We start from the raw sequence: 11103 nt of genomic DNA on the forward strand, positions 1-11103 counted from the left end.
AAATGACTGAGTATTCAGAGGAGTTACTTTTAAGCAGTTAAATACTTTAAGATCCTTAAAACTGGAGCTACAGTGGACCTACTTGTAGCCATCTTGTGGATCATGAAGGTACTACAACTAAATGCAGCACAAACAAAAAGGGTGAAACATACAAACTGTTATTTTCCAATCTCCATGTTATAAAATACAATAAAAGATTACAATTAAGGATTACTAAACATCATTGTTTTATGACCTGCTACCTCTAAATAAAAACAAACATAATATAAACCATTAGAATGCAGTTCGAATTGGATTGCAATGGTTGCAAAAGATTCAAACAAACGTAGAGTGTGCGTGTTTTATAAATATCGCATTTAGCAGTTTAATAGCCTTCTAATGAGAAGAATGGCACACGGCAGACAAACATGGCACAATCGCTATAATCCAGTGAGAAAGAAATTTCTGGAACTATCTGAATGTTAAACGTAATCGTAGACACAACGACGACGCTGTGATTTTATGAACTGCAAATCTGTAGTTAGAGTTGTAAATCCGCACCTAGGATTGTCGTTATCTTTACTGTAAAGCTATCTAATGTAATTATACAGCGATAAACCTACGTTTGTGTAGCACTGCTTACGCTGCCAAAGATATGGATTACAACTCGAATATTTTGATGAACAAAATGCTCAGTGGGGAGTAGGCGGGGCTAAAAACAGAACGCCCTACTATATGCAGATTTGGGCTTTCATGATTAAGCAGAAAGTTTGAATGTGTCAATAACAATAAAAAAAAATAAAAAAGTCATAGAACAAGTGCACACAAGACAACATAACGTGTTTGGGGTTGTATCCCTGTGCATAATGTTACAATAGTGAGATGTTTACGTCAAACATTGTCAGCATGTTTGGCAGCGTCCTGATTTATAATCACAACATAAAAGCTGTTAAAGCTTAAATTAGGACTCATAGCTGTAATGTAAGGACTGGCCTTATGATTTATGAAATTGACCATGGATTTGCAAAACATTAAATTATGAACTAACTGTACCGTTACCTTGGACAGGACATCACGTCTATAGAAAGCTCTAAACACTGTGCAGTCCGCTACATTCGAAATAATTAAAAGGGTAGAAGATGTGAAAACTAGTGTGTAAGTAAAAAAAAAAAATAAAAAAAATCAAGGTCTCCCAAACATGGAGCGAATTAAAGCTTGAGGTTATGAAACCTCATCTGGATGGACACAAAAAACACACACACACACACACACACACACGCACAAACTGTCCATCATTCCATTGTGCTAACATTCAGACAACAGTTCTGCAGATGTTCTCCACCACTTGGTTGAACTCATCAGGCTGGTCTGCATACACGTGATGAGAGGCGTCATCAATCAACTGTGAGGAAAAAAATAATAAATACAAGTTGGGCTTTTATCTTAATCCAGCTTTCTCAAATAGTAGGATTGTTTTAGGAATAACTCGCTATTTAGTTTCCAAATTCTGGCTGTTGGTCATAGATGAATGAAGTGACTGCTTTGTGTGACTCACCACCACCTGTGTGGGGCTCTGGCCTCTGATTTGGGTAACGTGGCTGCCGGTGGAACTGTCCACCCAGGAGCGTGCGCCGTACACCATGGTGATGGGCATCGAGGATGGCAGCAAGTTCACTCGTTGTATCATTGGCTTCTTTGCCCAACCAAGAGACCCGGACATGGCTCTGAAGCCCACCTCACCACTGAGAACGAGCAGAAGACACATACATACAGACAGACAGACGCAGAGTTAGATAAAGTGGGTATGTTATATATAAGAGAAGGAAGCGATTCAAAACCTCTCTGAACAGTACGCTTGAAGCAGTAACCATTAACTAATTACACATCCTAATTGATCATTGAAATCTTCATGTAAACAGAATACTGAGAAATATTAAATTGGATGAAATCTTTATTGGATTTCATGAAATGATGGATTTAAGTTCAATAATCGGGTTATTTAGCTTATGTAAATTTTAAAGCAGATATCTGGGTTTGTTTTCTAAATGTAACTGGAAAGAAGTACAAGATCAAAATACAGAAGAAGAACAGCATTGTGTGCAACTTGCAACCATACTCACAAAAAGCAAACGATTCTTAATGAGCCGGTAAACTTTAAACGATTGCTTCCAACCATCCGACAAGAAATACATAAAATATACGGTGGTGCTTGAAAGTTTGTGAACGCTTTAGAATTTTCTATATTTCCGCAGAAATTTGACCTAAAACATCAGCAGATTTTCACACAAGTCCTAAAAGTAGATTAAGAGAACCCAATTAAACAAATGAGATAAAAATATTATACTTGGTCATTTATTGTTTGAGGAAAATGTTCCAATATTACATATCTGTGAGTGACAAAAGTATGTGAACCTTTGCTTTCGGTATCTGGTGTGACCCCCTTGTGCAGCAATAACTGCAGATAAACGTTTCCAGTAACTATTGATCAGTCCTGCAGATCGGCTTGGAGTCATTTTAGCCCGTTCCTCAGTACAGAACAGCTTCAACTCTGGGATGCTGGTGGTTTTCCTCACATGAACTGCTTGCTTCAGGTCCTAACACAACATTTCTATTGGATTAAGGTCGGGACTTTGACTTGAATTCCAAAACATTAACTTTATTCTTCTTTAAACATTCTTTGGTAGAACGACTTGTGTGCTTAGGGTCGTTGTCCTGCTGCATGACCCACTTTCTCTTGAGATTCAGATCACACACAGATGTCCTGACATTTTCCTTTAGAGTTCGCTGGTATAATTCAGAACTCATTGTTCCATCAATGATGGCAAGTCGTCCAGGCCCAGATGCAGCAAAACAGTCCCAAACCATGATACTACCACCACCATGTTTCACAGATGAGATAAAGTTCTTATGCTGGAATGCAGTGTTTTCCTTTCTCCAAACATAACGCTTCTCATTTAAACAACAAATTCTATTTTGGTCTCATCTGTCCACAAAACATTTTTCCATTAGCCTTCTGGCTTGTCCATGTGATCGTTAACAAACTGCAGAAGGGCAGCAATGTTCTTTTTGCTGAACAGCGGTTTTCTCCTTGCAACCCTGCCATGCACATATTGTTGTTCTGTGGTCTCCTGAACACTCTGTTCACGTTATCAACAATTCCAGTGCTTTTTAAAATGATTTGACGTGGAACGTCTGACATAAAAGTCCCTGTGATTTTAGATATTAGTTAACATGCTTGTTCTTGATATTACAATGAGCATGTTAACATAAACCTGTGATTTGTCTTGCAGGTGCCACTATGAATGAATCAACAGCTTCTGACCAATCACAGTCGAGAATTCAACAGTGCTCCAGGTTTAAAATATTTTAGTCATTCTATCACGTTTAAATAGATTTATTACTAGCGGGACTACTAAAGAAAAAAAAAATCACCTGATGTACACCTGGAGTTTCATCATGATCTGATTATGTGAATTAATTGGATGTAAAAACACTGACCAAATTACTGCCCAAAATGGGCCCCCCCTTTAATCAGGCATTTTTTTCCCAGTGAAATGCACTTCATGCTGTGTCATATCACCAGAATCCCAGGAAGTTGGCAGTGTTGCAGAATAAATCAAGACATAATACTGCTTTTGGGTATGAAAATTCTCATCTGACTCATCAAACGTACTGCCCTCTAGTGGATTCTGAACATACAACAGTTCAAATGAAAAAAGTGCAGTGAGTTATCCGTACCTGGGTGTTTGTGCGTTGCAGTGATAGAGATACTCAGTAATAGTGTTATCGTCAAAAAGATCCTCAAACTTGCTTCTGAAATCAGGCCGCAATCTGTTCACCAACCCTGGCCCTGAACAGGAAAAATCAATATAATTATCTGAGAAACATTGGATCTGTTTACACCAATAAGCAAACAGTGAGGTACATTTTGCATGTAATTCTGGCTGTGTCTCACCCCATGGCCCTGCTAATCTGATGATGGCCAGAGGGTTGAAAAAACTCAAGACAGATGCGGCTGCTCTGACCCAGCGAGGCGGCCCCGGTCTCTTGACCTCCGAGACCTGACCTGATGAGCCGTCCTGTTGAGGCTGTGGTTTCTCTGGGAAGCCCCAAGGATCCACTAGGATGAGGTGACTGACTCTAAGGAACAAGGACATTATTCGTCGAAACCTAGTTGGCCATTTTAAATTTGAGAATATGACATCTATCGCTTCTAGATCTGTTTACTGATGGTGTTTATATTTGCATGCTTCAAGTTTTCCAGTTTTTTCTTGAGATTTCTTTTTGTATTATTTTTATACGCATTTTAGTCAACCTGCTTCCGTGAATTTAAGCACAAAAACAATGTGACTGGTGTCTGCTGCTCGACTCACGTTACTTTACAAGTATAAATATGCTTACGTAAGGTGAAAAAGGGAAAACTCTGCATCTACATGACTGAGTCAATAATCAGATTGAATGTTTGAGAGTTCTAATGAGTACAAGTTACTCATATTGCTGTCTTTTGAGCTTTTCGGTTTCACTTAAGAACCTCAGTAAGAATTTACGAACATCAGGTACATAAAATGTCCCAAATTAGGTTAAAACCCTGTTATGAAAAAAATTGATAATGGCTTTATGATGATGTAGAGTATTGCAGCATGCTTGAACAATCTGATACTTATATAATTCTTTTTTTATTTTTACATTTCTGTCCTGAATTTTATAAATCTACCTGGAGTTTCAGAAAGCCACAATATATAAAAAAAAGTATCATTATTAATATTTAAAGTTATACAATGATATTATTAGTACCTCTCAGGATACTGGATGGAATACGACGTTGCGAGGTAACCTCCTAGGCTGTGGCCCAATAGGATCATGCGCTCCAACCCCAGGCTCTCCCTCCATTGTTCTATGGAGCTGACGAACTGCTCCTCGGCTAACGTGGCATCGTTTTGGAAGGCAGGACGAGAGCTGCGCCCGAAACCAAGCAGGTCGAACGCGTAGACGGGACGGGAGCGACTTAGAGCATCCATGTTTCGGACCCAGAGACCGACGCCCCCTCCAAAGCCATGGACCATCACAAGGGGGATCTGAGAAGCTAATAAAAAGAACATAAGCAATGTTATATAGAAGGAGTATATAACATAAGAGAATTGTTTAAACCAATTCAGTAATTTATTATTGCCAGAACCATATCACCCTGCAGCTCTCACTTGGTTTCCCACTGAAGCTAAGCAGGGTTGAGCCTGGCCAGTACCTGGATGTAAGACCTCTAGAGGGAAAACTAAGGTTGCTGCTGGAAGTGGTATTAGTGAAGCCAGAAGGGGGCGCTCACCCTGTGGTTTGTGTGGGGCCTAATGCCCCAGTGGGGACACTATACAGTAAAAACAGCACCGTCGATCGGATGAGACCTTAAACCGAGGTCCTGACTCTCTGTGGTCGTTAAAAATCAGAGGACACTTCTCGTAAAGATTAGGGGTATAACCCCGGTGTCCTGGCGAAATTCCCCCATTGGCCCTTATCTATCATGACCCCCTAATAATCTCCATCCCTGAATTGGCTACCTCACTCTCCTCTCCTCTCCACCAACCAATAGCTGGTGTGTGTCGGGTGCTCTGGCTCCCGTCACATCATCCAGGTGGATGCTACACACTGGTGGTGGTTGAGGAGATTTACCCCCCCCCCCCCACACACACACACAGGAAAGCACTCTGAGTGTTTAGAAAAGCACTATATAAATCTAAGGAATTATTATTATTTTTATTATGATGATGATTGATCAATAAAATGCTGATGAATAAAAAAAAGCTGTGATGACGTCTGTTATATTTGTAGGAGTCTAGATTTGACTGAATCACAAAACTCACCATATTACATAGAAATCATACTATATGAGAGCTCTACCTTTGTCTGATGTTTTGCGTGCTGCCTTGCTGCTCACTATCAGGGTCCATATTCTGTTTTGATTCGGCAACGTGACAAATCGGGACCACAACTCATTCTTAATACCTTAATAAAGACAATAAGGGGAGATGAATAAACACGCATGATCTGTACCAATGTAAAGAAATGACAGCTGTTTAACTGACTGCATACCAAATCATTAATGTCAGATTACAATCAGGTCAAATTAAGATATTTTCTTGCACATACAGGAAAGAATTTTAGCCTCTGCACTCTTCAGTAAGGACATAGATGTCGGCCGCCAAGATGGCCACCAGGACCAGTTTCCAGAGTTCGGCCTAATGAAAGGAAGGACAAAGGAAAAGTGAAGGAAGCAATAAATAGCCGATGAGTCAGTAAGGTGAAAGAGCACACACTAGTCCTGAGTCATGCTCCACACCTGTATTTACTTTATTTATACACACAACACCTAGTCTGGTTCTACCAAATAACAAATCAGTGACACTATACATTCACAGCAAAACACTTGTATGGCAAATCTTTGCATGCGTTGAGCTTGTTCTCGGGATAAGATTCAAAGTTCAACACTGAAGATTTTTATTTGTCACATACATAACTATAAACAGTATATAATGAAAACCTGGCCTACTCTTCTTTAGATAAATGATTAAAAGTTCAGACATAAAGATCGTTTCGATCATTAGCACCTTCCAACCAACCAACCACAGAGAAGTAATAAATGACTCTATTTTCCCCTCAATGAGAAATAATTCATTACATTTAATTCCAGCTGAGAACATAATCTACACTGTAAATAATAGGTCATTAGTGCAATTACATACCTAGAATATTTCTGTTATATACATATACCTGTTAATAATTAACTGTCTTTTTCATTTTGTAGTACATGAAGGGACAGCTTGTTACTGTGAAGGCAGTGAATGTACTGGAACTTTATCTTTAGTAGATTTTTAACAGTCACATTATTTTGTGTAGATCAAGTCTCCTGGATCTACATACATACACTCATATACATACACACACACACACACACACACACACACATACATATATACATACATACATACATATATATATATATATATATATATATATATATATATATATATATATATATATATATATATACACATACATACATACACACACACACACACACACACACACATACATACATACACACATACATACATACACACATACATACATACATACATACATACATTATATATATATATATATATATATATATTAGAAACAGCACTGTCTTGTTTAAATACAATGATATATTTTATGTCTATTACTGGACATGGCTTTATATATTGTGTGAGTATAGTATGACTCAGCACTAAAGATGCCTAGTAAAGATCCTAGACTGTCATTTGTACAAGAATAGTCTGTATTCTGAATTCTTAACATTTAATTATAGCTAAAGGTTTGTATCCTATTGATTTAAGAAGGCTCGATACAGCAACAACAAAAACAACAAAAACAACAAAAACAATAACAACAACTACAACCTCCACTACCTGAAATAACATGTTAGTTACTTACTCTAATTCATTCTCGTCTTGCATTCTGTCTCTCAGAGGGCCAGTTGTTGCTGACGAACATTCCCGAAATAATAAATGACAAGTTTGTTAGCCTATATTCTTTATAATGTCCCAACTCTTCCCGGAATAAGAGGAACAAAAGGTTACCGCGTTACAATAGTAACTTCACACGCTCTTGTTATGCAACCTGGACATTTAACAGTCAGCTGACTCCAGATGTCCCTACTGACACACAGAAGTCCTCTGTTATTGTTGTTCATTTTTAATGCAGAATTACACGAATGAATTATACGGCTAAAGAAATAACAGATGACTAAAATGGTTTTGTGTCAGTGTAAGAAATAGGATATGTATACATTTTAATTTTTTATTCCTGGAAAATTCCAAACATATCCGGAACTATAATCTTGACAAATGTTTCCGGTAAGGTTACTTTTATAGCAACACATACTACGTTCTCGCTCTTTTTTAAACGCCATTGGCTGGATTACTGGGTTGAGTCCTAAATGTTTTATCACAGAGTGCACTACACACAGCTCAGAGGACCTTTATGTCACGTCCTAAGTAGTGCGCGAGTGTAGGAAGTACATTAATATTTGGCACACAGCCACTCATTTACCTGACGTTGTACCTGTAGTAAGTTTTAAGCGGCTGTTTAGACGCAGAAACAATGGCTATTTTGGTGTTTTCGATCATTTCGCGTTTTGTGAAAGAATACGCGACCACAACACCGAATAAACTCAAAGTAATAGATGCATATTTGCTGTACATGTTAATGACAGGAGCTTTTCAGTTCCTGTATTGCTTGCTGGTGGGGACCTTCCCGTTCAACAGCTTTTTGGCAGGCTTCATTTCCTGTATTGGATCGTTTACTCTGGCAGGTGAGTTCTCTGGATGTACTGGTTTGTAGCAAAGTGATTATCGTTTTGTTTTTATTAAGATAAATTAATTATTAATACCCAATTAGATCAATCCAGCCCAACTAAATGTTGGTTTATTGTTGTTTATACTTTATATTTCTCTTACATCCCTTTCTCCCCCCCTTTCTCCTTTCTCTCCCCCCCCCTTTCTCCTTTCTCTCCCCCCCCCTTTCTCCTTTCTCTCCCCCCCCTTTCTCCTTTCTCTCCCCCCCCTTTCTCCTTTCTCACCCCCCCCCTTTCTCTTCCCCCCCCCCCTTTCGCTCCTCCCCCTTTCTCCCCTCATTTCTCCCCCCCAATAGTGTGCCTGCGCATCCAGGTCAATCCGCAGAATAAAGAACACTTCAGGTCTGTGTCGCAGGAAAGTGCTTTTGGTGACTTCCTGTTTGCACATACCATCCTTCATCTCGTGGTGGTCAATTATATTGGCTGAATGAAATTCACCTTCTCACCTGGTGCTACTTTTTGCAGGTATATAGTCTGCAATCAGAGCTGTACTCATATATGCCAGGTTGTTGTTTAATTAAATATACCTACTGTTATATAGGAGTACATTGTAGCTATACACTTTGTACTGTACTAACTGTGTGTGTGAACCATCCACTTACTCGGGGGCATCCAATCCAGCTCTGCAGGTTTCACTTCCAGCCAAGCAGGAGCCACACCTGAGAGGTGATCAAAGCATGTATTCTTAACTGCAGAACAAAAAGTCCAGAGGGTGGAATTATATTTATGTTTACGGCATTTAGCATTATCCAGCCTGAGTTACTTTATCTCATTTATACATCTGAGCAGTTGCGGGTTAAGGGCCTTGCTCAAGGGCCCAGCAGTAGTAGCTTGGCGTCGTTGGGGTTTGAACTCATGACCTTCTGAGCAGTAGACCAATGCCTTAGACCTGATCCAGCTCTTCCTAACTGGGTGGAGTCGAGCCAAAAGTCCAAGGGGTGGAGTTGTACCTGATCCAGCTCCTCCTTACTGGGTGGAATCGAGTCAAAAGTCCAAGGAGTGGAGTTAGACCTGATCCAGCTCTTCCTAACTGGGTAGAGTCGAGCCAAAAGTCCAAGGGGTGGAATTAGACCTCCTCCTAGCTGGGTGGAGTCGAGCTGAGCCAGAAATCCAGGTGGTGGAGACAGCTTGGTGTGTTTCACTTTGAAAGTGTGTTGTTTCATGTTTTGTAGAGTGTTGTGTGGGTTAAACTCTAGGGGTTATGCTTATAGGAGGGTTTCAATCAGATCTGGCGCCACCTCGTGGACTTTTAGTTCTGCAGTGAGGACTATCTCGATTAAGGGCCAAGATGAATTGAAACTAGTGGAATCAGATATGGCACCTGCTTGGCTGGAATGAAAAACAGAAGCTGCTATTTTTAAATAAACCTTTTAGTGTATTTTAAAAATAACGCTAATTGTAGGAAAAAAGTGACCTACAGTTCCCTACGAAACTATTGGAACGGCAAGGCCAATTCACTTGTTTGTGTTGTACACCAAAGACATTTGGGTTTGAGATCAAAAGATGGATATGAGATGAGAGTTTAGGATTTCATCTTTTAATTGCTGGTATTTACATTGAGATGTGTTAAACAACATAAAACATAGAACCTTTTGGTATATGCAATAACTGCATCAAGCCTGCAACTCACTAACATCACCAAATTATTGGTTTCTTGTTTTGTTATGCCTTTCCAGGCTTTTACCACAGCCTCTTTCAGCTGCTCTTTTGTTTCGGCTGGTTTCTTTCTTTTTCAGGACATTCCGAATTTTGTATACTGAGTGTATACTGTATAGTTTTGTTAATCAGTATAAGTCTTATAGGCCTTTTGACTGGTGTGAACCCACTGAGATAAAGTTTGATGTTTAATGCTCGGTCCAAAAAGCTAAGAAAAAAAAAAGGAAAGTTGTAAAGGTTATTTTTTTCTATGCTCCTCTATTTTTACTGATCTGTAGGTAACTCTTTCCTGAAATGCAATGTGATCATTAATTCAAGATGATTTTGGGCATTGATGCTTAAGATACTAAGCCCATATTACAAACCAACAAAAACCCCAAATACATTTTGAGCATATATGATAGAAAGCTAGTCCAGTTGATTAATCAGTAAGTTTTGCAGGGAAAAACCTCCTTCAGTAAATTTATCTCTAGTGTATGCGCTGGATGGGGGAAAAAAAGCACAAAACTAGGAGCCGGGAATTTGCAATGCTAATAAGTTACTAAGGTCAAGATGTTCTTTTGACTCTCTCTGAACAGGAGTCAAGCTCAAGAATACATCATTTCAATCCCTTTATCAGTTTATTTTCTTCCTTTTCCTCCTCATTGTATTGTTCTCCTCACTTTGTAACCCCCCCCCCCCCCCCCTTTTTTTTTCTCCTACCATGTACTTGGTCCTATATTGCTGTAAAAAAAAACTTGGTTTGATTTATTCAAACCTAATAATATACAGTATAGTAAGCAAGTAAAGTAGGAGTTTATGTAATTATCTTTATTAATCAGGCTAACATGTAGCTGTTTCTGTTCCAGGTGTGGAGATGAAATGTGGAGCCCTTACTGACCAAAAACTGTCTATGTATGACAGCTCAAGCAATGAAAATGCACATTTTAATATGTTTGATATAGTTGTTTTTACTGTTTTGTGCTTGTCCATCTCAGGAATAAAGTTTTGTACCTTTTTTTAAAAAACTGTTACAATGACTTCATCAGGAATAAAGGAATTATACAAGCCATGACTCTATAATGTAGCTTTGTGTGTTGAAC

General features: G+C 38.9%; 2 protein-coding genes across 2 annotated transcripts; one reads left to right on the top strand and one right to left on the bottom strand.

Moving 5' to 3' along the window:
• Window positions 1–142: 142 nt before the first annotated feature.
• Window positions 143–7708, bottom strand: abhd4 (abhydrolase domain containing 4, N-acyl phospholipase B). Its single transcript, XM_053652094.1, has 8 exons — window positions 7444–7708; window positions 6118–6206; window positions 5869–5973; window positions 4774–5062; window positions 3935–4119; window positions 3718–3829; window positions 1535–1721; window positions 143–1381 (listed from the first exon to the last, which is right to left on the bottom strand). Exons 1-8 carry the CDS (start codon window positions 7464–7466, stop codon window positions 1292–1294), a joined length of 1080 nt encoding a protein of 359 aa, XP_053508069.1. The 5' UTR covers window positions 7467–7708; the 3' UTR covers window positions 143–1291.
• Window positions 7709–7960: 252 nt separating this feature from the next.
• LOC128624447 (dolichyl-diphosphooligosaccharide--protein glycosyltransferase subunit dad1-like) lies at window positions 7961–11072 on the top strand. Its single transcript, XM_053652111.1, has 3 exons — window positions 7961–8323; window positions 8662–8830; window positions 10870–11072. The coding sequence occupies exons 1-2, from the start codon at window positions 8113–8115 to the stop codon at window positions 8790–8792; spliced, it is 342 nt and encodes a 113-aa protein (XP_053508086.1). The 5' UTR covers window positions 7961–8112; the 3' UTR covers window positions 8793–8830; window positions 10870–11072.
• Window positions 11073–11103: the final 31 nt, after the last annotated feature.

This window comes from Ictalurus furcatus, chromosome 20, assembly GCF_023375685.1.
Source record: "Ictalurus furcatus strain D&B chromosome 20, Billie_1.0, whole genome shotgun sequence".
Taxonomy (NCBI): domain Eukaryota; kingdom Metazoa; phylum Chordata; class Actinopteri; order Siluriformes; family Ictaluridae; genus Ictalurus; species Ictalurus furcatus.

Coding starts and splice junctions, on each gene's coding strand:
- abhd4 (XM_053652094.1), bottom strand. CDS start 7,466: ATGCAAGACGAGAATGAATTAGA. Junction 4,120..4,773: donor TCCATCCAGTATCCTGAGAG/GTACTAATAATA, acceptor CTTGTTCCTTAG/AGTCAGTCACCTCATCCTAG. Junction 1,722..3,717: donor TGCAACGCACAAACACCCAG/GTACGGATAACT, acceptor GCTCGTTCTCAG/TGGTGAGGTGGGCTTCAGAG.
- LOC128624447 (XM_053652111.1), top strand. CDS start 8,113: ATGGCTATTTTGGTGTTTTCGATCATTTCGCGTTTTGTGAAAGAATAC. Junction 8,324..8,661: donor TGGATCGTTTACTCTGGCAG/GTGAGTTCTCTG, acceptor CCCCCCCAATAG/TGTGCCTGCGCATCCAGGTC.